A 21403-nucleotide genomic window follows, 5' to 3' on the forward strand; every position below is an offset into this window, starting at 1 on the left:
ATGCCATCAGTGTTTTGGATCCATGTGTCATCAGTGTGTCATCAGTGTTTTGGATCCATGTGTCATCAGTGTTTTGGATCCATGTGTCATCAGTGTTTTGGATCCATGTGTCAGCAGTGTTTTGGATCCATGTGTCATCAGTGTTTTGGATCCATGTGTCATCAGTGTTTTGGATGCATGTGTCATCAGTGTTTTGGATCCATGTGTCATCAGTGTTTTGGATCCATGTGTCATCAGTGTTTTGGATCCATATGTCATCAGTGTGTCATCAGTGTTTTGGATCCATGTGTCATCAGTATGCCATCAGTGTTTTGGATCCATGTGTCAGCAGTGTTTTGGATCCATGTGTCAGCAGTGTTTTGGATCCATGTGTCAGCAGTGTGTCATCAGTGTTTTGGATCCATGTGTCAGCAGTGTGTCATCAGTGTTTTGGATCCATGTGTCAGCAGTGTGTCATCAGTATTTTGGATCCATGTCTCATCAGTGTTTTGGATCCATGTGTCAGCAGTGTTTTGGATCCATGTGTCATCAGTGTTTTGGATCCATGTGTCAGCAGTGTTTTGGATCCATGTGTCAGCAGTGTTTTGGATCCATGTGTCAGCAGTGTGTCATCAGTGTTTTGGATCCATGTGTCATCAGTGTTTTGGATCCATGTGTCATCAGTGTTTTGGATCCATGTGTCATCAGTGTTTTGGATCCATGTGTCAGCAGTGTTTTGGATCCATGTGTCAGCAGTGTTTTGGATCCATGTGTCAGCAGTGTTTTGGATCCATGTGTCAGCAGTGTTTTGGATCCATGTGTCAGCAGTGTTTTGGATCCATGTGTCATCAGTGTGTCATCAGTGTATTGGATTCATGTGTCATCAATGTCTCGTCAGTATGTCATTAGTGTTTTGGATCCATGTCTCATCAGTGTGTCATCAGTGTTTCGGATCCATGTGTCATCAGTGTTTTTCGGATCCATGTGTGATCAGTGTTTTTCGGATCCATGTGTGATCAGTGTTTTTCGGATCCATGTGTCATCAGTGTGTCATCAGTGAGTCAGTGTTTTGGATCCATGTGTCATCAATGTCTCATCAGTTATCATCAGTGTTTTGGATCCATGTGTCATCAGTGTGTCATCAGTGTTTGGATCCATGTGTCATCAGTGTTTTGGATCCATGTGTCATCAGTGTGTCATCAGTGTTTGGATCCATGTGTCATCAGTGTTTTGGATCCATGTCTCATCAGTGTGTCATCAGTGTTTTCGGATCCATATGTGATCAGTGTTTTTCGGATCCATGTGTCATCAGTGTGCCATCAGTGAGTCAGTGTTTTGGATCCATGTGTCATCAATGTCTCGTCAGTTATCATCAGTGTTTTGGATCCATGTGTCATCAGTGTTTTGGATCCATGTGTCATCAGTGTGTCATCAGTGTTTTGGATCCATGTGTCATCAATGTCTCGTCAGTATGTCATCAGTGTTTCGGATCCATGTGTCATCAGTGTTTTCGGATCCATGTGTGATCAGTGTTTTTTGGATCCATGTGTCATCAGTGTGTCAGTGTTTTGGATCCATGTGTCAGTGTGTCATCAGAGTTTTGGATCCATGTGTCATCAATGTCTCGTCAGTGTGTCATCAGTGTTTTGGATCCATGTCTCATCAGTGTTTTGGGTCCATGTGTCATCAGTGTGTCATCAGTGTTTTGGATCCATATGTCATCAGTGTGTCATCAGTGTTTTGGATCCATATGTCATCAGTGTGTCATCAGTGTTTTGGATCCATGTGTCATCAGTATGCCATCAGTGTTTTGGATCCATGTGTCATCAGTGTTTTGGATCCATGTGTCAGCAGTGTTTTGGATCCATGTGTCAGCAGTGTTTTGGATCCATGTGTCATCAGTGTTTTGGATCCATGTGTCATCAGTGTGTCATCAGTGTATTGGATTCATGTGTCATCAATGTCTCGTCAGTATGTCATTAGTGTTTTGGATCCATGTCTCATCAGTGTGTCATCAGTGTTTCGGATCCATGTGTCATCAGTGTTTTTCGGATCCATGTGTGATCAGTGTTTTTCGGATCCATGTGTGATCAGTGTTTTTCGGATCCATGTCTCATCAGTGTTTTGGGTCCATGTGTCATCAGTGTGTCATCAGTGTTTTGGATCCATATGTCATCAGTGTGTCATCAGTGTTTTGGATCCATATGTCATCAGTGTGTCATCAGTGTTTTGGATCCATGTGTCATCAGTGTTTTGGATCCATGTGTCATCAGTGTTTTGGATCCATGTGTCAGCAGTGTTTTGGATCCATGTGTCAGCAGTGTTTTGGATCCATGTGTCATCAGTGTTTTGGATCCATGTGTCATCAGTGTGTCATCAGTGTATTGGATTCATGTGTCATCAATGTCTCGTCAGTATGTCATTAGTGTTTTGGATCCACGTCTCATCAGTGTGTCATCAGTGTTTTTCGGATCCATGTGTCATCAGTGTTTTTCGGATCCATGTGTGATCAGTGTTTTTCGGATCCATGTGTCATCAGTGTTTTGGATGCATGTGTCATCAGTGTTTTGGATCCATGTGTCATCAGTGTTTTGGATCCATGTGTCATCAGTGTTTTGGATCCATGTGTCATCAGTGTTTTGGATCCATGTGTCATCAGTGTTTTGGATCCATATGTCATCAGTGTGTCATCAGTGTTTTGGATCCATGTGTCAGCAGTGTTTTGGATCCATGTGTCAGCAGTGTTTTGGATCCATGTGTCAGCAGTGTGTCATCAGTATTTTGGATCCATGTCTCATCAGTGTTTTGGATCCATGTGTCAGCAGTGTTTTGGATCCATGTGTCATCAGTGTTTTGGATCCATGTGTCATCAGTGTTTTGAATCCATGTGTCAGCAGTGTTTTGGATCCATGTGTCAGCAGTGTTTTGGATCCATGTGTCAGCAGTGTTTTGGATCCATGTGTCAGCAGTGTTTTGGATCCATGTGTCATCAGTGTGTCATCAGTGTATTGGATTCATGTGTCATCAATGTCTCGTCAGTATGTCATTAGTGTTTTGGATCCATGTCTCATCAGTGTGTCATCAGTGTTTCGGATCCATGTGTCATCAGTGTTTTTCGGATCCATGTGTGATCAGTGTTTTTCGGATCCATGTGTGATCAGTGTTTTTCGGATCCATGTGTCATCAGTGTGTCATCAGTGAGTCAGTGTTTTGGATCCATGTGTCATCAATGTCTCATCAGTTATCATCAGTGTTTTGGATCCATGTGTCATCAGTGTGTCATCAGTGTTTGGATCCATGTGTCATCAGTGTTTTGGATCCATGTGTCATCAGTGTGTCATCAGTGTTTGGATCCATGTGTCATCAGTGTTTTGGATCCATGTCTCATCAGTGTGTCATCAGTGTTTTTCGGATCCATGTGTCATCAGTGTGCCATCAGTGAGTCAGTGTTTTGGATCCATGTGTCATCAATGTCTCGTCAGTTATCATCAGTGTTTTGGATCCATGTGTCATCAGTGTTTTGGATCCATGTGTCATCAGTGTGTCATCAGTGTTTTGGATCCATGTGTCATCAATGTCTCGTCAGTATGTCATCAGTGTTTCGGATCCATGTGTCATCAGTGTTTTCGGATCCATGTGTGATCAGTGTTTTTCGGATCCATGTGTCATCAGTGTGTCAGTGTTTTGGATCCATGTGTCAGTGTGTCATCAGAGTTTTGGATCCATGTGTCATCAATGTCTCGTCAGTGTGTCATCAGTGTTTTGGATCCATGTCTCATCAGTGTTTTGGGTCCATGTGTCATCAGTGTGTCATCAGTGTTTTGGATCCATATGTCATCAGTGTGTCATCAGTGTTTTGGATCCATATGTCATCAGTGTGTCATCAGTGTTTTGGATCCATGTGTCATCAGTATGCCATCAGTGTTTTGGATCCATGTGTCATCAGTGTTTTGGATCCATGTGTCAGCAGTGTTTTGGATCCATGTGTCAGCAGTGTTTTGGATCCATGTGTCATCAGTGTTTTGGATCCATGTGTCATCAGTGTGTCATCAGTGTATTGGATTCATGTGTCATCAATGTCTCGTCAGTATGTCATTAGTGTTTTGGATCCATGTCTCATCAGTGTGTCATCAGTGTTTCGGATCCATGTGTCATCAGTGTTTTTCGGATCCATGTGTGATCAGTGTTTTTCGGATCCATGTGTGATCAGTGTTTTTCGGATCCATGTCTCATCAGTGTTTTGGGTCCATGTGTCATCAGTGTGTCATCAGTGTTTTGGATCCATATGTCATCAGTGTGTCATCAGTGTTTTGGATCCATATGTCATCAGTGTGTCATCAGTGTTTTGGATCCATGTGTCATCAGTGTTTTGGATCCATGTGTCATCAGTGTTTTGGATCCATGTGTCAGCAGTGTTTTGGATCCATGTGTCAGCAGTGTTTTGGATCCATGTGTCATCAGTGTTTTGGATCCATGTGTCATCAGTGTGTCATCAGTGTATTGGATTCATGTGTCATCAATGTCTCGTCAGTATGTCATTAGTGTTTTGGATCCATGTCTCATCAGTGTGTCATCAGTGTTTCGGATCCATGTGTCATCAGTGTTTTTCGGATCCATGTGTGATCAGTGTTTTTCGGATCCATGTGTCATCAGTGTTTTGGATGCATGTGTCATCAGTGTTTTGGATCCATGTGTCATCAGTGTTTTGGATCCATGTGTCATCAGTGTTTTGGATCCATGTGTCATCAGTGTTTTGGATCCATATGTCATCAGTGTGTCATCAGTGTTTTGGATCCATGTGTCAGCAGTGTTTTGGATCCATGTGTCAGCAGTGTTTTGGATCCATGTGTCAGCAGTGTGTCATCAGTATTTTGGATCCATGTCTCATCAGTGTTTTGGATCCATGTGTCAGCAGTGTTTTGGATCCATGTGTCATCAGTGTTTTGGATCCATGTGTCATCAGTGTTTTGAATCCATGTGTCAGCAGTGTTTTGGATCCATGTGTCAGCAGTGTTTTGGATCCATGTGTCAGCAGTGTTTTGGATCCATGTGTCATCAGTGTTTTGGATCCATGTGTCAGCAGTGTTTTGGATCCATGTGTCAGCAGTGTTTTGGATCCATGTGTCAGCAGTGTTTTGGATCCATGTGTCATCAGTGTTTTGGATCCATGTGTCAGCAGTGTTTTGGATCCATGTGTCAGCAGTGTTTTGGATCCATGTGTCATCAGTGTTTTGGATCCATGTGTCAGCAGTGTTTTGGATCCATGTGTCATCAGTGTTTTGGATCCATGTGTCAGCAGTGTTTTGGATCCATGTGTCAGCAGTGTTTTGGATCCATGTGTCATCAGTGTTTTGGATCCATGTGTCAGCAGTGTTTTGGATCCATGTGTCATCAGTGTTTTGAATCCATGTGTCAGCAGTGTTTTGGATCCATGTGTCAGCAGTGTGTCATCAGTGTTTTGGATCCATGTGTCATCAGTGTTTTGGATCCATGTGTCATCAGTGTTTTGGATCCATGTGTCAGCAGTGTTTTGGATCCATGTGTCAGCAGTGTTTTGGATCCATGTGTCATCAGTGTTTTGGATCCATGTGTCAGCAGTGTTTTGGATCCATGTGTCAGCAGTGTTTTGGATCCATGTGTCATCAGTGTTTTGGATCCATGTGTCAGCAGTGTTTTGGATCCATGTGTCAGCAGTGTTTTGGATCCATGTGTCAGCAGTGTTTTGGATCCATGTGTCAGCAGTGTTTTGGATCCGTGTGTCAGCAGTGTTTTGGATCCATGTGTCAGCAGTGTTTTAGATCCGTGTGTCAGCAGTGTTTTGGATCCATGTGTCAGCAGTGTTTTGGATCCATGTGTCAGCAGTGTTTGTCACGTAAGGATAAATAAATGACAAAGCTTCTATCCTTTGCAATGTTAATCATGGTCTGCACACTGATGTCATGAGTGTGCTGTATGTATTTTTCACAGACACATAGACTTGTACTGGAACTTTTCATCCGTGCTGTGGATGCAACGGACAACATTTCGGTGAGTTCTGCACAGACACACGGTCAGTGAAAAAACACAGACATATAAATAGCCCCATAAACTACAATGGGTACGTGTTGTATCCTTGAATAACGCAGATAGAACACATACGTGTAACATGGACGTCTGAATGAGGCCTTACTTGGAGTCTGGGTGGTTTTTATTGGGTGCAGAAATGTTAGCAAAAAGTATATGCAACTTAATATGATATCTACTAGACCAACAAAAACATAATGTACTTCAATGGAGTGAACACATAAACCCTTTACCTTGTGGTCTCCTGGGCTGAACATACTGATGCAGCCACTTATCATCTTGAATACAAAGCCACGGTCCATAAATGTGAAGCAGCGCTAGGAAACAAAGATTGTAGATTTTTTAAACCAAATGAAACAATTGCTCACATGCACAAGACTCTCCATGCACTATAAATCATAAAGTCATGTTCAGATGTGGAGGATATGCTTTGAGAAGCACAATAAAATATGTTGAAAGGGGTTTTCAAATTCTCATAGCCATGTAGCAGAAATGGTAAAATCTGTCCAATGTTGCAAGTCTGACAATTCTTGGAGTAGATTTCACCCTTTGTAAAGCTTGAATGTTAATATCTTTTTCAACTCTATATTTATCTGTTTTTTAGTTTTATCTATGTTTTATTTTGGGTTAGGGACAGTACTTTCAGCTTTGTCTCTATCAGCCCAGACACTAGTAGATTTGAGCAAAAATATTTGCCACTAGTAGTCCATAGCCACTAGACCATTGCACTACGAACCTCCTACTACCTTTGGATCTCCTGATGCCTCTTGTGATTTTATAGGCTTCTAGAGGAACCTTTTAGAGCTGTCAAAGGCCTACAATCGAAAGAGATGCCGGGGATGCCGCACTCGCAGTACTCTGGTCCAGTGGTCATGACTGAGTGGTCAATCATGTGCACCCCCGCTCCAGTCATTCTTAATGGAAGTGCTGAAGACCAGCCGAATGCTTTGCTCGACTATCTCTGGCGGTCTCTTAGCTAATGAACAAAGGTGCGCATGATCAGCTATCACTTCATTCCAACGGGTCCACCGCTTCATTCCATCTTCAGAGCGCCAGTTCCCAAAATCAATGGAGGTCCCAGCATTTAGACCTTCAGCGATCAGGAAGTTATCCAAACTTGGTGGAACAGCCCCTTTAAATAAATTCCATGCAAACAATGGCCTAAGCAAGAAAAATGAATGGGAACAATCAAATCAATGACCAACTATCACCTTCAGAAACCAGGCAAGGCTGAAGTTAGCCCTTTTTGTCTCCTCCATGGCATCTTTGTATTTCCAAATGATATGGTCGGAGAAGCTCATGACAAGCGATTCCAATTCGTTGTGGAAGGTTTTAGGGAACCTTTCAGTGCGCTCAACCTTACAAATAGAGGAAAGTTTCAATCAGAGATAAATTGCTGCCCACTCAATCATTGCATATAACACAAATATAAAAGATCTAAATGCGCTACCTCTAGAGGTGCTTCTAAAAGCTGCCATATGTCAGGTGGAAACGAACAGGCTATAATAAAAATGCTTTTAAGAGGCCTGATAACAGCTTCTCCTTTGTTGTTACCAAACTTGTATAACGCCATAACTATAAGTTGTACAGATGACTGACTGTATGACATGATGATGCAGAATGGTTTTATTTTTCAACAGAAAGTAGTTGTGTCATACGGCAAATGTGCCATATTTGCAATAACAGTAAATCTGTGTACCAAAATCATAGGAAAGTTATTAAAAATGTGTTAAATATGGACACTACCATCATGGCATCAATATGTGGTTTTATGAAGATGTTATTTTATGGTCATCACTCTGGAGATCAGTGTCCCCACCCAGCTGTTCAGGAGTTATATGTGCCTCGGTTGCCCCTGTGTGTGGCTCCCTATCAGGGGCGGACATACCCTTACTGCAACCTGTGCAGCCCACTTACACCTCCAACCAAGTGGAATTGTGCATTATGAGGAGCTATTGGACTGCAAAGGGCCCATATAATGTTTTTGCACCGGGGCCCTGTTCTGTCTGTGTCCGTTCCTGCTCCCCACTTGGGGTCATAGGAGAATTACTAGAAGTTGTTGCCATGATCTAAACTAAACCACTGTGGTTAAGACAAGGGTAAAATCATGTCATGTTTGATACGCTTTCCCCTTTAAGGCCACAGCCCCACTATCAGTATTCGGTCAGTATTTTTTCTCAGGAGTGGGAGCCAAAACCAGGTGAGGAACAATCAGAGAAAAAGTATAATAGAAACAAGTCACCAATTCTGTATTTATCACCCACTCCTGGTTTTGGCTCCCACTCCTGAGAAAAAATACTGACCAAATACTGATAGTGGGACTGCTGCCTAATACCCAGCATGCACCATCTGCTGTATATAAAATTTTATCACAACCTACACAATATAGACAATCTCCGTTATATTTTTTAATGGCACAAATTAATTTACCATATATTGCATTGGAAAACTGAAAAAAATGTGGAGTGAAATAAAACAAAAACAAGAAAAAAAATCTTTAACATAATTTTAGACCTCCTAGAATAGAAGTAACCATGATGATTCCAGATGCTATCTCATGCGGCACCATGACCAGACATGTCTTTAAGGCCACGTTATCACATTCAGTATTTGTTCAGTTTTTTACCTCAGTATTTATAAGCCAAAACCAGGAGTGGGTGATAAATACAGAAGTGGTGACGTGTTTCTATTATACTTTTCCTCTGATTGTTCCACTCTTGGTTTTGGCTTACAAATACTGATTTAAAATACTGACTAAATACTGAAAATGTGAACGTGGCCTTACTGTTTTTAGTGAGTTTCCGCTGCGGAAATACACTGAAAACGTATGTCATCTGCAAATGATTGGATCAATAAAGTTTTGTCAAAGCCAGGTACCAGGAAGTATCAAAGCAAAACAGCTTTATTTAAAACATGACATACCAACAAGAGACAAAAACTACAGAGTCAAAAACACGATAAGAATGCATGTAAAAAAAACATTCAAAACCCAAATGAGGAAATAGGTGCAGGAACTCTGCAACATTAAAAACTCACTAAATACAGTGGGTACGGAAAGTATTCAGACCCCTTTAAAGCTTTCACTCTTTTTAGAATTTACCAAATGGCTGCAATGAAACAAAGTTCATTTTTTTCTCATTAAAGTACACTCTGCACCCCATCTTGACTGAAAAAAACAGAAATGTAGACATTTTGCAAATTTATTAAAAAAGAAAATCTGAAATATCACATGGTCATAAGTATTTAGACCCTTTGCTCAGTATTGAGTAGAAGCACCCTTTTGAGCTAGTACAGCCATGAGTCTTCTTGGGAATGATGCAACAAGTTTTTCACACCTGGATTTGGGGATCCTCTGCCATTCTTCCTTGCAGATCCTCTCCAGTTCCGTCAGGTTGGATGGTGAACGTTGGTGGACAGCCATTTTCAGTTCTCTCCAGAGATGCTCAATTGGGTTTAGGTCAGGGCTCTGGCTGGGCCAGTCAAGAATGGTCACAGAGTTGTTCTGAAGCCACTCCTTTGTTATTTTAGCTGTGTGCTTAGGGTCATTGTCTTGTTGGAAGGTGAATCTTCGGCCAAGTCTGAGGTCCAGAGCACTCTGGAAGAGGTTTTCATCCAGCATCTCTCTGTACTTGGTCACATTCATGTTTCCTTCAAATTGCAACCAGTCGTCCTGTCCCTGCAGCTGAAAAACACCCCCATAACATGATGCTGCCACCACCATGTTTCACTGTGGGGATGGTATTGGGCAGGTGATGAGCGGTGCCTGGTTTTCTCTACACATACCGCTTAGAATGATCACCAAAAAGTTCTATCTTCGTCTCATCAGACCAGAGAATCTTATTTCTCATAGTCTGGTAGTCCATCATGTGTTTTTGAGAAAACTCTATGCGGGCTTTCATATGTCTTGCACTGAGGAGAGGCTTCCGTTAGGCCACTCTGCCATAAAGGCCCGACTGGTGGAGGGCTGCAGTGATAGTTGACTTGTGGAACTTTCTCCCATCTCCCTACTGCATCTCTGGAGCTCAGCCACAGTGATCTTGGGGTTCTTATTTACCTCTCTCACCAAGGCTCTTCCACCATGATTGCTCAATTTGGCTGGACGGCCAGGTCTAGGAAGACTTCTGGTGGTCCCAAACTTCTTCCATTTAAGGATTATGGAGGCCACTGTGCTCTAGGGAACCTTGAGTAATGCAGAAATTCTTTTGTAACCTTGGCCAGATCTGTGCCTTGCCACAATTCTGTCTCTGAGCTCCTTGGGCAGTTCCTTTGAGCTCATGATTCTCATTTGGTCTGACATGCACTGTGAGCTGTGAGGTCTTATATAGACAGGTGTGTACCTTTCCAAATCAAGTCCTATCAGTTTAATTAAACACAGCTGGACTCCAATGAAGGAGTAGAACCATCTCAAGGAGGATAACAAGGAAATGGACAGCATGTGACTTAAATATGAGTGTCTGAGCAAAGGGTCTGAATACTTATGACCATTTGATATTTCAGTTTTTCTTTTTTAATAAATTAGCAAAAATTTCTACATTTCTGTTTTTTTCAGTCAAAATGGGGTGCAGAGTGTACTTTAATGAGAAAAAAATGAACTTTTTAGAATTTAATGAAACAAAGAGTGAAAAACTTAAAGAGGTCTGAATACTTTCTGTACCCACTGTATTCATTGTGAGAACGTGGCTTCAGAATAGAAATTAATGCCGTTGTCTTCAATTAATTCTGCAGCTTCGTCTCAAGTGACATAACATATATGACCAATTTACCTGCATCATGTCTTTATCATGGAGATGTTGAGCCATGGACTTGATAATTATTTCAAAGAAAAACTGGGAGTGCTGTCAAAAGAATACAAATCCACTGTTACTTCAAGGAAACATGTTTCTAATTTTAGAGAATCTGCCTCCAGCATGCTGAATGGGATATTGCATACAGAATAACACGGCCCATCGGCTTTTCTGCACAGTGGAATCCAATAGTATTTATACACTCACAGGACTGTGTGGCTATAAAAAGTGTAATGTCCTGTATATCTCTAAGAATAAGATAAGAAAGGGATCGCTTCACTATTGTAAATTCGCGTGCACTGAAGTAAAAAGTACATATATAAAAAATCAAGAAACTTCGGCACTCCAATCTAGATATTCAGAAGACCAAATTTTATTTCATTTGTGGAGCCCCATAGAGGAAAAATGTGCCAACGTTTCGACCCACAGGGGTCTTTGTCAAGGCAGTATCTGGAAGATGGGGAAATATATGTAACAGGTATCGCGGTGGGATGCCGTGCGGTTGGCACATTTTTCCTCTATGGGGCTCCACAAATGAAATAAAATTTGGTCTTCTGAATATCTAGATTGGAGTGCCGAAGTTTCTTGATTTTTTTTTCTGTATATCTCTAAGGCCACAAGGCAAAATCCAAAACAGGGCTTCCCACCAACCATGTGAATTTATAAGGGTATGTACACACAACATTTTTGTTTAAGTGGATCCTAACCTGCCTGAAAAAGTGCTTAATAAATGTTAGAAAGCATGCACTGCAATGTAGAAACAAAATGCTCTAAATATGTTCAGGGTTTTTGTTTTTTTTTAACTGCTGCATGCTTGTAAAGCCACACAGTGGTTAAAGAAGCCCTCCCATGAAGATTTTTTAATACATCTGTGTATATGTGCATTTAGTTTCATATGCGTGTGTTAATACACTCACCTACTCCCACCTTCTCCAGTATCCAGTGCTGTTCTGCTCCTCTTCTCAGTGACGTCACCCCTCTGCAGACTCTCCGGGTCACAATGTGTTCTGCCGGACCTAGAAGTGGCTTTTACAATGTAAACCTATGGGGTGTCAGGACGAGGCTTCATATTCTTACACTGTAGAGACTTCCAGCTCACACATAGAGTGAAACGGGTGGTGTGAACAGCGTTGACGACACTCAGAAGAGGAGCAGAACGGTGCTGGATCCCACAGAAGACGGCGGTAGGTGAGTGTATAACACACACACACACACACACACACACACACTACATTACATACACATATACACAGATTTATTAACAAAAATCTTTGCGGGAGGGCTTCTTTAAAAGAAGTGACCAGTGAATCCTTATGTGACTTCTGCTTGGAAGCCGCTCCCTAGTTTGCACACACAATATAAAAAAAAGCTGCTTCCTGAAGCAACTTCTGCTTGAAAAGCTCATCCAAAAGACATTGTGTGCACATACCCTAATAACGGTGTCTTCTTATACTGCAGAGGAGTCCATTGGGCACCAGGGCTTGGGTGTAACTGAAACTTTGGCACCCACTATAGATCCTGTGTTTCATCACCACAGTGTACCTCTTTTGCAGACACCATAAAACTTCATATTTGCCTATTTACTGGTAATATTACACATTATTTGGGTTATAAACGATTATTTTACAGGCTTACTAAAGGAAAACTCAATAGAAATTTTTGATATTTAATTTAGTTGGGATTAGCCAACTATCTAATGTACATCTTGTGTCATGGGGATGTTGTGACAGAGTGGGGCCAGAAGACTGAGGCGTCTGGTTACACATACATCTGCGCTGGTTAGAACTGCTTCACCTTCCTATTAGCAGTTCAGGTTTTCCTTGGTCTGTTCTTGCAAGGGTTAATCAGTCCTGTTTGTCTCCTGAAGCTCTCTATCCTGAGTTGTCTCAGCTGTTCTGAGTTTATTACTTCCCTCTGGTTTAAATACTCTCCTCTAAGCATCAATTGTTGCCAGTGATAGCTTGCAACTACCTGGTTTGGAGCTGGAGGAGTGAACTGAGAAAGGAGCAGGAGTTTGGAGTTGTTTCAGGAGATATCAGCGTGCAGTTGGTTTGTGTGTGTGTCTCCCAATCTCTATTCCTATTTGGTTTGCCTCACCCTCTCCTTCCCTATTTCCCCACTCGATTGTGTTTTGTATGATTGCGGTTTTCTTTTATCCCTGTCCGTTCCAACTCTGTGTCTTTATGTTAGGGCAGGACTAGCGTTCCTGCTATCCTACTCACTAATAAGGGTGGTACTTAGGGTAAGACAAGGATAGGAACGTGATTGCTGCACAGGGTGAAAGACCCCGTCTAGGGACGCTGGGAAGCTCAGGGTGGTGCAGGGCAAGTTTCAGCGGTGCTCCCTTGTATCCTTCCCTAGTGACAGAGCTTTCTTCCCCTTCTGTCTCGCTATGTCCTGTCAGGTAGAAGCGTGACATCTTGACTCTCCAGACAGATAATGTCAGGGGAGAGAAGGGGCAGAAAGCATTTAAGTGCCTGATCTTTTTGTTCTCTTGGAAGACAAATTGCTGCCAAGCTGTCTGGAAGCTATATATACCTCTCCTCTCTGGGCGTGGAGAGCGACATTTATCCAAGGTGTATGGGTTCCCTATGGCTAGGACTGATAGCAGTATCTAACTGCCATGGAATTATGGAAACGTTGTGGCATTATTACGATTCCCGGGACCCAGTCCGATTGCCAGGTTGGTAATCTCTGGCCACTGGATGGGAGCACTGAGAATTTGCCTTCTACTTCCTGCCATGCGACAATCTTCTTTTGATTAGCCGGCTTAGCATCATGTGCGTCATGATGAAATAATGATGTCGCATCAGGGTACCGTATTTTTCGGACTATAAGACGCACTTTTTTCCTCAAATTTTGGAGGAAAATGGGGGGTGCGTCTTATAGTCCGAATGTTGGGGGGGGGGGGGGTATATTTATGTGTGGTGTGGGGGGAGCGGTATCGGTGGAGGAGCGGGGCACAGGAGGCAGCAGCCGCCTACTGCAGCCTACACTGTCCACCGCTGCTAAAGAAAATGAATATTCACTGCTCCCCACCCCCATGGGGTGTGGAGAGCACTGAATATTCATGCTCCTTAATAGCATAGTATACAGCAGTATACAGTGTAGCCGCGTTGTGGCTCCTGCTGCTGCCGGCTATCTCCTGTGCCCGCTGTTAAAGGGCATGAATATTCAACTTCTCTCCACGCCCATGGGCGTGGGGAGGGGTGAATATTCATGCCCTTTAATGAGATAGCCGGCAGCAGCAGCGCGGCTCCGCTGGGTCCCGGCTATGAAGGAGAGTGAAGTCACAGCTCCCCGCGCACACAGACCCGGAGTGGGGAGCAGTGACTTCCGGCAGCAGATCTCTCCTTGGCAGTGACGTCATGTGCGGCTCACATGGAGAGATCAGTGCAGGCAGACAGGACGCAGCGCTGGAGGAGAGAAGAAAGGTGAGTAGGAGTGTTTATTTTTTTTTAATGTGCAGCATGATGGGGATTAGGGGGACCATGCATACTATGACAGGGATTAGGGGTGCCATGCATACCAGGACAGGGATTAGGAGTGCCATGCATACCAGGACAGGGATTAGGGGTGCCATGCAAACCAGGACAGGGATTAGGGGGTGCCATGCATACCAGGACAGGGATTAGGGGTGTCATGCATACCAGGACAGGGATTAGGAGTGTCATGCATACTAGGATAGGTATTAGGAGTGTCATGCATACTAGGATAGGGATTAGGGGTGGCATGCATACCAGGACAGGGATTAGGGGTGCCATGCATACCAGGACAGGGATTAGGGGTGCCATGCATACCAGGACAGGGATTAGGGGTGCCATGCATACCAGGACAGGGATGATGGGTGCCATGCATACCAGGACAGGGATGAGGGGTGCCATGCATACCGGGATAGGGATGAGGGGTGCCATGCATACCAGGATAGGGATTAGGGGTACCATGCATACCAGGACAGGGATGAGGGGTGCCATGCATACCAGGACAGGGATGAGGGGTGCCATGCATACCAGGACAGGGATGAGGGGTGCCATGCATACCAGGACAGGGATGAGGGGTGCCATGCATACCAGGATAGGGATGAGGGGTGCCATGCATACCAGGATAGGGATGAGGGGTGCCATGCATACCAGGACAGGGATGAGGGGTGCCATGCATACCAGGACAGGGATGAGGGGTGCCATGCATACCAGGATGGGTATGGGGACCACGTATAAAAGGAAGGGGGGCGGCATATATACCAGGATGGGGGATATTGTCAGAATTGGGGGACATTAACCCTATACCAGTGTCAGCAGAAGACCCCCTCCCCCTTAAAAGTGCATCATGACCACATTTTTTGCTTAAACTTTTATTTTTTTATTTTCCTCCTCTAAAACCTAGATGCGTCTTATGGTCCGGTGCGTCTTATAGTCCGAAAAATACGGTAAATACCTTTTGTTGTGGACGGTAACATCCCCTTCCGTTAATCACTGCTCACGTTTAGGAAAAGTGGCATGCTCCGTCGAAAAAAGTAATATATAATAATAATAACTGCACCATAATTATATTTTTATACGGAAGAAAACTGGTGTTGGAATAATAAACTCCCCCAAAGAACTTCAGAAAGTTGCATAGCTTTCCAATATACTATACTATATATACAATATATTGTATATATACACAATACTCTATTTTCCTGTACACAACTCTATTATTTTCAGAAATATACAACTTACCCTTAGTACAAACTTAATTGTATTAAGCTCATTGCATTTCAGAAGGCTTGTCACTCCTTTGGCAAGTTCTTCATGGACTGTCCGGACTCCATAGGATTGTGATTTAAACACATACTAAGGCGAACAATGGAGAAAAAAATGAATTGCACAGTTTATACATGGATGTTATATCAGACGGTGATAACACCTAATAGTGGGGCTGAAAGTAAATCCATTACATGGTGCTAATTACAGATATTCCCGTTATGTGTGTCCTTCTCAACTGTGCAAATGTTGTACACGAGGGGAAAAATGAAGGGTAATTTCTCTTCAGGACTCGTCATACCTTCACATAGGAATGGACATAGTGCTCCAGCTGCTCTTCATGACATTTGGCTACAATGTCTGTTAAGACCCTACAGTAAAAAAAAACAAAAAAAAACAAGAATTGACATGATTGGAATATACAAAAATACAATTATGATGATGAATAGATCTGCAGGATGGCAGGTAGAAGTAGAAGTGCCTATTTCATATCATCTTCAATACAATTCTCATAAGGGGCTGAAAGCCTTCAGATAAACCCTGGCACAGAGATGTGCATTACTGTTAATGGATTTCAAATCTTCTGAGATTTTTTAACTCTCTGGTGGAAATGTGTTTCTTCTTCATTTAATTTAAAAGGGTGATAGGCTGGTTAATAACAAAGAAGTAAAGTGAATTTCTACCTTTTATCATGGTGATATTTTTATGTATAAAATACTCAGTGATACAAAACTACAAATCCCCCAAAATAGATTTAAAAGACAACATACCGGCAGCCTTCAAACACAAACCGTGAATTTTCAGGAAAAGAAAAAAAAAACTAAAGAAAATGTCATAAAAAAATAAATTTCTAAATACTTTTAAATAGCAAATAGCAATTGGAGCATTATATTGCGTGTGGGGGGACTATGGAGACTTCATACTTTGTGTGGGGAAACATCACACTGTGTGTGGGGCAATATACTGAGGGGGACATTATACTGTACAGTGTGTAGGGAGACTGTGGGGACATCATGTGCGGGGAATGTACTCATGTTGACACCTTACTAAGTGTTGGGGGCCTGAGAGAACGTCATACTGTGTGTGGTGGGCACTGTGAGGACATCATACTGTTGGGAATCTAATGATGAGGACATCATACGGTGTGTGGGGATATTGTGGAGACATCATACTGTGTGTGGGGATATTGTGGAGACATCATACGGTGTGTGGGGATATTGTGGAGACATCATACTGTGTGTGGGGGCATGGAGGGGACATCATATTGTGTACGGTGTAATTTACTGATGGTGACATCTCACTAAGCTTGTGGGGACATTATACAGTGTGTAGTGGACACTATGAGGACATCATACTTGAGTGATGGGACATCACACTGGGCGTGGGGGAATGTAGTGATGGGGACATCTCACTAAGTTTGGGGGGGGACATTATACAGTGTGAGGGAATATACTGTGAGGACATCATACCATGTTAGGGGAATGTGGAGACATACTGTGTGCGGCGGGCTGTGGGAATATTTAACTGTGGGCGGGAGGATAATATACTGTGTGTCAAACATCACGCTATGTGGGGAAAAAACTGTTGGGGTACCATACTGTGTGGGGGCCATGAAGGAGCCATGGCTATGTGCGAACACTAATGAACTTGACTAGGGATGCTCTTTCTGTGTGGGCACATGTAAAATACATGGTGAGGTTAGGGAGTAGCACACTTCCTTATTGCAGGGGACCTCCGTCCCTGAGCCTTCTGGTTCATGAATACAATGACAGAGCAACAGTACACACTGACATTCAGGTTTCACGGAGTCACACCCGGCATCCACCGAGCACTCTCCCGCTCCTCATTCATTGGGAAAGCGCCTGGTGGATGCTGGGTGTGATGAGGGGAATAACCCCGCCCACAACCCAGCAGCCACAGCAGGGACCCCAGCGCTGAGTCACACCTCACTTGATGTTACATCAGCGGGGGGGGGGGGTTACGTGCTGCCTGTGAGCCACCGATAGCGCCGCTCACAGGCAGAAACAGCACCAGGAGGTAATTAGAAAGAAGCTTCTATTTATCATTAAAATACATTGGCATATTTTTAAAAGTACTGGACAACCCCTTTTAAGGACCTATTGATTAGAATCGGTGAGTTTCATACGCATATCGAATAAAAAACTGATTAGAATCAGACATATGGCAAATGTCACAGAAGTAAATCCAGCTCACCACCTGCAGTCCCACACTTCTGGAGCACGGATAGCACATAGACAGGGCGCAACATCCAGTAGAACAAGCAGAAAAATCCAGCTCACAGTTGAAGTCCAAAAAAGTGCAAATATGTCTTACGTTCTAGGTTCTTCAAAGTAGCCACCTTTTGCTTTGATAACTGCTTTGCACACTCTTGGCATTCTCTTGATGAGTTTCAAGAGGTAGTCACCGGAAATGGTCTTCCAACAATCTTGAAGGAGTTCCCAGAGATGCTTAGCACTTGTTGGCCCTTTTACCTTCAATGCGGTCCAGCTCACCCCAAACCATCTCGATTGGGTTCAGGTCAGGTGACTGAGGAGGCCAGGTCATCTGGCATAGCACCCCATCACTCTCCTTCTTGGTCAAATAGCACTTACACAGCCTGGAGGTGTGTTTGGAGTCATTGTCCTGTTGAAAAATAAATGATGGTCCAACTAAACGCAAACCGGATGCAATAGCATGCCGCTGCAAGATGCTGTGGTAGCCATGCTGGTTCAGTATGCCTTCAATTTTGAATAAATCCCCAACAGTGTCACCAGCAAAGCACCCCCACACCATCACACCTCCTCCTCCATGCTTCACGGTGGGAACCAGGCATGTAGAGTCCATCCATTCACCTTTTCTGCGTCGCACAAAGACACAGTGGTTGGTACCAAAGATCTCAAATTTGGACTCGTCAGACCAAAGCACAGATTTCCACTGGTCTAATGTCCATTCCTTGTGTTCTTTAGCCCAAACAAGTCTCTTCTGCTTGTTGCCTGTCCTTAGCAGTGGTTTCCTAGCAGCTATTTTACCATGAAGGCCTGCTGCACAAAGTCTCCTCTTAACAGTTGTTGAAGAGATGTGTCTGCTGCTAGAACTCTGTGTGGCATTGACCTGGTCTCTAATCTGAGCTGCTGTTAACCTGCGATTTCTGAGGCTGGTGACTCGGATAAACTTATCCTCAGAAGCAGAGGTGACTCTTGGTCTTCCTTTCCTGGGGTGGTCCTCATGTGAGACAGTTTCTTTGTAGCACTTGATGGTTTTTGCAACTGCACTTGGGGACACTTTCAAAGTTTTCCCAATTTTTCGGACTGACTGACCTTCATTTCTTAAAGTAATGATGGCCACTCGTTTTTCTTTACTTAGCATTTGTATTATGGCAAGAAAAAAACAGCTAACAGTCTATTCAGTAAGAGTATCAGCTGTGTATCCACCAGACTTCTGCACAACACAACTGATGGTCCCAACCCCATTTATAAGGCAAGAAATCCCACTTATTAAACCTGACAGGGCACACCTGTGAAGTGAAAACCATTTCCGGTGACTACCTCTTGAAGCTCATAAAGAGAATACCAAGAGTGTGCAAAGCAGTCATGAAAGCAAAAGGTGGCTACTTTCAAGAACCTAGAATATCAGACATATTTTCAGTTGTTTCACACTTTTTTGTTAAGTATATAATTCCACATGTGTTAATTCATAGTTTTGATGCCTTCAGTGTGAATGTACAATTTTCATAGTCATGAAAACAGAAAAATCTTTAAATGAGGAGGTGTGTCCAAACTTTTGGTCTGTACTGTATATATATTTGAGAGAAGAATGCATCAGAGAGTCAGTGCATGAAGAGTTTAAGAAGGCCGTGGGAGCCTGTAAGGTGTACTCGACCTCAGAAGCTAAACAGCTGGTGGTCCTGTCCACAACCGAAGTCACAGTGAAGAGGGTGGCGATCCTAAGTGACATGCACTGGCGATGTATTCGCACGAAGCGGTTTGTCCGGTTGAAGACGGAACAAGCCATTAGACAACTGGAGCTTATGAGAAAAGCTCGAAGTCTGCGTGAAGAGGTCATCCAGGTGCATCATGCTCTGGTAAGAAAGCTCATTGGGAGAAATGGCTAAGCCATGCAAATGATGTTAAAGAAGTCTGGTGTGATGAAAGTAAGCAGTCCACGTGATCGTCAGGACTGGATACCAGATGAAGACGGCATGGTGTCATTCTCCGCGGTAGGAACAGAGGAAAATCTTGCATATATACGCATGCTGATGGAGTACCGAGTGACCTACCTGCGAGAGGTAGAACAGTTGAATCTCGCTAGACTGCGAGTGGAAAGACAGAATCACCTGAGCAGCAGAAGATGGCAACCATCTATAAATTGTGAGACCAGACAGAGAAAGGGCCCTTCAAATAATAGAACGGCTACAGTAGAAGTTAGAGACCTTCCAAGATGTCTTGAGGATAGTGGGCGTGGGTAGTGAGAACTCCAGTAACTCAGGTCTGAGAGGCCCATATAAACGACCCAATGAAGTACGGGACAGTACGGATTCGGACCGGACCTTAGATACAAGGGCATGTGAGTCACACTGCTGTATGGACCGCTGGGAGCGGGGGAGGTCTGACAAGGTTTCGACTCGGAAATATGACTTGACAATGACAGATGGAAGGTCCCTAAGGAATGGGCTAATGTTGATGACTAATGTCCCAGGGGCTGAGCAGCGCAATTGTCAAGTACATGGTCTCTGTGTGAACTGTGGGTAATAATGTGATTGTGTATATTATGTGTTCAACCCCAGAAGTTTGAACAGAGGGGGGGGGGGGGTAAGTAATGCAGCGGCTTGCTGCACTGCTAGAATGTCCAGGGGGTGTGCTCTAGCTGACCATTTACCTCCCCCTCAGGTGACTGATCACGTGATTGTGACATCATCACAGGTCCTGTGTGCACAAAAGGATATATAAACCCTGGTAGTTTTGAAACAGGGGAGAAAGAGAGGCCTGGTGAAGCCTGGAAGGCAGAGGCTGGATTCCCCTGTGTTTAGGATACCAGTATCCTTGGCGGGCGAGAGGCTTGGTCCCTGTGTGGGACTCCACTAGCCTGGAAGGCAGAGGCTGGATCCCCCCTGTGTTTGAGATACCAGTAGCCTTTGAAGGTACGTGGCCCGGAGGCCCCATCTGGGAAGCCTTAAAGCCACAGCTGTGGCAGAACCGAGCTGACTGAAGCAGCTATGACCCGGCAAAGGTAAAAACGCTGATTGATGTGGACATTGATATTGTTAATTTGCTGAAGGCTGTATCTGGAGCCAAGTGGGCATGTCTGTCACTAGAAAGGCTCTGGGATATTACATGTAACATTCCTGCGAGCCACTGAGATGGACTATGTTATGTGCGGTTTATGCGGTGTAATAAACTGCTGGACTACATATTACCGGAAAAAGTTGCATGTGTGCTTTAATTGACCCGGTGAAGCGAGTACCCCAGAGTGATGAATAGCGCTACCATATATATATATATATATATATATATATATATATATATATATACACACACACACACACACACACACACACACACACACACACACACACACACACACACATACACATAGTTGAAATCAGAAGTTTACATACACTATATAAAAAGACACATATGTAAGTTTTTCTCAATATCTGAGATGAAATCAGAATAAACCTTTCCCGTTTTATATCAATTAGGATTACCATAATTTTTAATATTTGCCAAATGCCAGAATGAGAGAGAGAGAGAAGGTTTTAAGGCATTTTTATTACTTACTGCAAAGTAAAAAGTTTACATACACTAAGATTACTATGCCTTTAAACAATTCTGGACT

At 43.4% G+C, this 21403-nt stretch overlaps 1 protein-coding gene across 6 annotated transcripts in view; it reads right to left on the reverse strand.

The window, feature by feature from the left end:
- DOCK10 (dedicator of cytokinesis 10) overlaps nt 1–21403 on the reverse strand; it is a 401433-nt gene that overhangs the window by 107033 nt on the left and 272997 nt on the right. For all 6 annotated transcript variants that reach the window (XM_073674692.1, XM_073674690.1, XM_073674693.1 and 3 more), the window contains exons 25-29: nt 15870–15939; nt 15545–15658; nt 10806–10877; nt 7254–7400; nt 6276–6359 (exon numbers count right to left, since the gene is read on the reverse strand). In XM_073674692.1, the coding sequence (XP_073530793.1) occupies nt 6276–6359; nt 7254–7400; nt 10806–10877; nt 15545–15658; nt 15870–15939 (487 nt within the window). The remainder of the gene's footprint in view (nt 1–6275; nt 6360–7253; nt 7401–10805; nt 10878–15544; nt 15659–15869; nt 15940–21403) is intronic.

The sequence above is a fragment of the Phyllobates terribilis genome, unplaced genomic scaffold (genome assembly GCF_046119375.1).
Source record: "Phyllobates terribilis strain yellow unplaced genomic scaffold, ASM4611937v1 Scaffold_3__8_contigs__length_932513732, whole genome shotgun sequence".
NCBI classification, from domain to species: domain Eukaryota; kingdom Metazoa; phylum Chordata; class Amphibia; order Anura; family Dendrobatidae; genus Phyllobates; species Phyllobates terribilis.